A 4,603-nucleotide genomic window follows, 5' to 3' on the forward strand; every position below is an offset into this window, starting at 1 on the left:
CACTTCGCTCGGTCAAAAATAACATAGTATTGTCTCTCGAACTTTCTCTGCTTTGAACTCGGGCTGTCCTGTTGCCAGTATGTCTTGAAGGAAATTAGCTTTTGATGTTAGCATTTTTGATACACCAAACCCAACAGCCATTAGCCGTTTTCACACCGATATCTCGCCGACACGACATACAGACAGGATTTACTCTGATGGATAGTATAAGAGGAGGATGCGGTTTATAACTGCGCGAGGTTTACTGTTTACAGAGCTACTAGTGTATAGTGAGTTGATAAAATGTCAAATGAACACTGGAATTTATTGAAGAAAAAAGCGTATCTGGAATAATATTTTTTTGTAAAATTAGCTCTACAAACCTTACCCTGATGATCACTGACCAAGGATCTAATGCTAGCGTTTATAATTGTAATTTTTCTTTGTGTAGTTGGATATGTTAATAAAAGCAAATTATTCATTCAAAGTTAACCTCTTCCATCTTTAAACATAACTAAATAACCTCGTCTCGTCAGTACATGAAACGTATAGTTCAATGTTTCATATAGGCCTATATGATGTTTACCAATGTTTCATTATAGTTATAGTTTAATCATTTGTGTATGATTTCATATAGGCCTATATGATGTTTACCAATCTTTCATTATAGTTATAGTTCATAAATTAAAGGCCTACCTTATTGGTTCAAAAGATATATTGAAGACTTAACATGAAGTCTGCCACTTCAAGGTTCAAGTTGGAAATGTAGATCCACTCACATTGTATGGAAAATATCGAATTACATAAAAACCAAAGTATATTAGCATTTTTCCTAAAGACAATTTTAGCTTATTCCGTCGTTGAGTACTAAAAGCAGCTTTAAAACTGTATTAGTACTGTAGTTCTTTGAGGAACACTCTTTATAATGTGTAATTGACCTTACTTTAAGGCCAGGTGTGTGAGAGAAGTATGCCTCTGGACTCTGCGAGTGATAAAGAGCGCCGTGCCCCACCGCACCACACGGAGCTCTGATTGTCAACTTGCCGCAATTAAATTCGTTGCCGCTCCTGTATCTGTATTTCGCTGCCTCATTCATTATCTGCAATAGAAATATCATTTTTTAGTTGTTATTAACATCAACAAATAAATTAACAGTAGTACATACATAGTTCAAAATAACTCAGAAGAATGTGGAACCACACAGTTTCAGAGAAGCACTGTTCAATTACTGTATTCAGTAAAAGCCCTAAAAAGTAATTCAACACAAAGTCATTCATTTACGATGCTACTTTTCATAGTAATAAAAGGATTTGTTTCTGAGGAGTAAAGATTAGTTATTTATCCAGCAGCTTGGTGAAACACTAGAGAAAATTAATTACAAGTCTATTTCGTTCTGTTGAATGAATTATAGGAGCATTCTTGTATGAGAGACTTTACATTGGAAACTGTTGAAATAGTTGACACAAAATTGATTATTATTGAAAAAAGTAAGTTAGCAACAATAATAAAAACATCTAATATATAATTATCTCACATAATGAACAATCATGCATTCATTAGAAAAGTTTAAAATTATAATAAACTAATAGAAAAACGTATTACAACAAAATTATTAATACAGAAGTTTAAACGTTGGATTTTGAAAAGTTATCAAGTATGAGAGGAGAGAAATTTGAAGAAATTGATTGATCGTGAAAGTTTTAATGATAAAATAATAAATTGATTTAGTTTAAAATTTATACACATTGAACCCTCCTGAAGACTCTGACATATTTGGAGGATCTGAGAATCCTCAGAATTCACTGTTCAGCCAGAAGCTAGCAAGAATACCTGGTCAAATGCAGGGAACATGTAGTCTGCGAATTGGATTTCAGCTATGGCTGTTGTTCCAGTTACTGCCAAGCCTATCCCGAAACCTGCAATTCCTTGCTCACAAAGAGGTGTATTGAACACTCTTTGTCTGCCATATTTCTCTTGCAGCCCCATTGAACAACGGAATACACCTCCAAATGCAACATCTTCCCCAAATACCACTAAAAAAAAACATTTGAAAAACTATGATAATTAGAGAACAATGGAATGTGAGCGTTGCAATAAAAATAATACCTAAGTTATTGTTGTAGGTATCTTATCACTTATTAGATTCTCATAATTCTTTGAGCAAAATTGCATTTTAAGGAAATTGAGATTTTAATTACTGAACTACATCGCAAAATGCACCGATTTTTGTTACAAAAATCGGTGCATTTTGCGATGTAGTTCAGTAATTAAAATCTCAATTTCCTTAAAATGCAATTTTGCTCAAAGAATTATGAGAATCTAATAAGTGATAAGATACCTACAACAATAACTTAGGTATTATTTTTATTGCAACGCTCACATTCCATTGTTCTCTAATTATCATAGTTTTTCAAATGTTTTTTTTTAGTGGTATTTGGGGAAGATGTTGCATTTGGAGGTGTATTCCGTTGTTCAATGGGGCTGCAAGAGAAATATGGCAGACAAAGAGTGTTCATACACCTCTTTGTGAGCAAGGAATTGCAGGTTTCGGGATAGGCTTGGCAGTAACTGGAACAACAGCCATAGCTGAAATCCAATTCGCAGACTACATGTTCCCTGCATTTGACCAGGTATTCTTGCTAGCTTCTGGCTGAACAGTGAATTCTGAGGATTCTCAGATCCTCCAATATGTCAGAGTCTTCAGGAGGGTTCAATGTGTATAAATTTTAAACTAAATCAATTTATTATTTTATCATTAAAACTTTCACGATCAATCAATTTCTTCAAATTTCTCTCCTCTCATACTTGATAACTTTTCAAAATCCAACGTTTAAACTTCTGTATTAATAATTTTTGTTGTAATACGTTTTTCTATTAGTTTTATTATAATTTTAAACTTTTCTAATGAATGCATGATTGTTCATTATGTGAGATAATTATATATTAGATGTTTTTATTATTGTTGCTAACTTACTTTTTTCAATAATAATCAATTTTGTGTCAACTATTTCAACAGTTTCCAATGTAAAGTCTCTCATACAAGAATGCTCCTATAATTCATTCAACAGAACGAAATAGACTTGTAATTAATTTTCTCTAGTGTTTCACCAAGCTGCTGGATAAATAACTAATCTTTACTCCTCAGAAACAAATCCTTTTATTACTATGAAAAGTAGCATCGTAAATGAATGACTTTGTGTTGAATTACTTTTTAGGGCTTTTACTGAATACAGTAATTGAACAGTGCTTCTCTGAAACTGTGTGGTTCCACATTCTTCTGAGTTATTTTGAACTATGTATGTACTACTGTTAATTTATTTGTTGATGTTAATAACAACTAAAAAATGATATTTCTATTGCAGATAATGAATGAGCAGCGAAATACAGATACAGGAGCGGCAACGAATTTAATTGCGGCAAGTTGACAATCAGAGCTCCGTGTGGTGCGGTGGGGCACGGCGCTCTTTATCACTCGCAGAGTCCAGAGGCATACTTCTCTCACACACCTGGCCTTAAAGTAAGGTCAATTACACATTATAAAGAGTGTTCCTCAAAGAACTACAGTACTAATACAGTTTTAAAGCTGCTTTTAGTACTCAACGACGGAATAAGCTAAAATTGTCTTTAGGTTCAAATTGAGTGAACTATAAGAATAAGAAGCGAATTCACAAATTCCCAAATAATATGAATAACCTAGTTTTTCCAAAGCAACAATGATTTCATAATTTATTATTCCCAACCTAATTTTTATAGAATTATTATTGGGAAAAGCAACAACCTATCAAACTACATGAATATACTAAAACAAGTGAAAAAGAGCATGTCAGGAGAATTGAAAATAAATGTTATTTCTGATAATGAAATGTTTCTCATAGTTGATAATGATTTAATATACTATAGTTAGTATAAAATATCATCCAGAGTGTCGTTGTTTAGTTCTTGTAACTTAAATAGATTCGTCAATTATTGTAATAGCCAGCTACTTTTAACCTTTATGAAAGGCTCTTAACCTCAATGCATTATCATAATTTATTCACAGTTCATGATAATATTATCTTATTAAGGAGTGTGAGAACACAAATTATAGAACACAAGTAGATTATAGAATAAACTCACTATTTTCAGCATTTGAAGATGAAAATACTCTTTGAAAGTTTTCACTTATGGTATATTTGTTAGGCCTTATTGAAGCTTTACGAACCAGAGTTGTTAAACTTTTCATTGTGAAGTTGACTGTAGAATAATAAGTAGGTAGTGATCGAACTAGCACTTTACACTGGTTTAGTGTCCGAGTTCGATTGTATTGTGATAACTGGTGTACTTTGAAAAATTCCCATCACATCGAGTCTTATCACAGTGTTACGACGTCAAACTAGACTGGCTGAGAAAAGTCAACAATAGTTAAGTTGATGATAGTTGAAAAATGAATAATCTTTAGACCTTTAGATGCCGAGGGAAAGTTATCTACAAAATTTTATTCGTTTTGTTGGAAAGATGATACTGATTTTATAAGGCGATAGCAGTGAAATACTAATTCCTCCATTTTTGAGTTGTTATATCAGCTTCAAAATAGTTACCGTACCGTACATAACTTGTATAATAAAATCAAATCAATAAATGAATA

At 32.5% G+C, this 4,603-nt stretch overlaps 2 protein-coding genes across 2 annotated transcripts in view; one reads left to right on the forward strand and one right to left on the reverse strand.

Annotated features, from left to right (window-relative positions):
* LOC111053183 overlaps positions 1-3,496 on the forward strand; it is a 341,346-nt gene extending 337,850 nt beyond the window's left edge. Inside the window, exons 22-23 of the mRNA XM_039439163.1 lie at positions 2,408-2,609; positions 3,342-3,496. Of these exons, the coding sequence (XP_039295097.1) occupies positions 2,408-2,535 (128 nt within the window). The 3' untranslated portion in view covers positions 2,536-2,609; positions 3,342-3,496. The remainder of the gene's footprint in view (positions 1-2,407; positions 2,610-3,341) is intronic.
* LOC120353875 (2-oxoisovalerate dehydrogenase subunit beta, mitochondrial-like) lies at positions 809-4,381 on the reverse strand. The gene is made up of 3 exons (XM_039439243.1): positions 4,096-4,381; positions 1,810-2,012; positions 809-1,078 (listed from the first exon to the last, which is right to left on the reverse strand). The coding sequence occupies exons 1-3, from the start codon at positions 4,199-4,201 to the stop codon at positions 824-826; spliced, it is 564 nt and encodes a 187-aa protein (XP_039295177.1). The 5' UTR covers positions 4,202-4,381; the 3' UTR covers positions 809-823.
* Between the last annotated feature and the right edge of the window lie 222 nt (positions 4,382-4,603).

This window comes from Nilaparvata lugens, chromosome 1 (genome assembly GCF_014356525.2).
Source record: "Nilaparvata lugens isolate BPH chromosome 1, ASM1435652v1, whole genome shotgun sequence".
Lineage (NCBI taxonomy): Eukaryota > Metazoa > Arthropoda > Insecta > Hemiptera > Delphacidae > Nilaparvata > Nilaparvata lugens.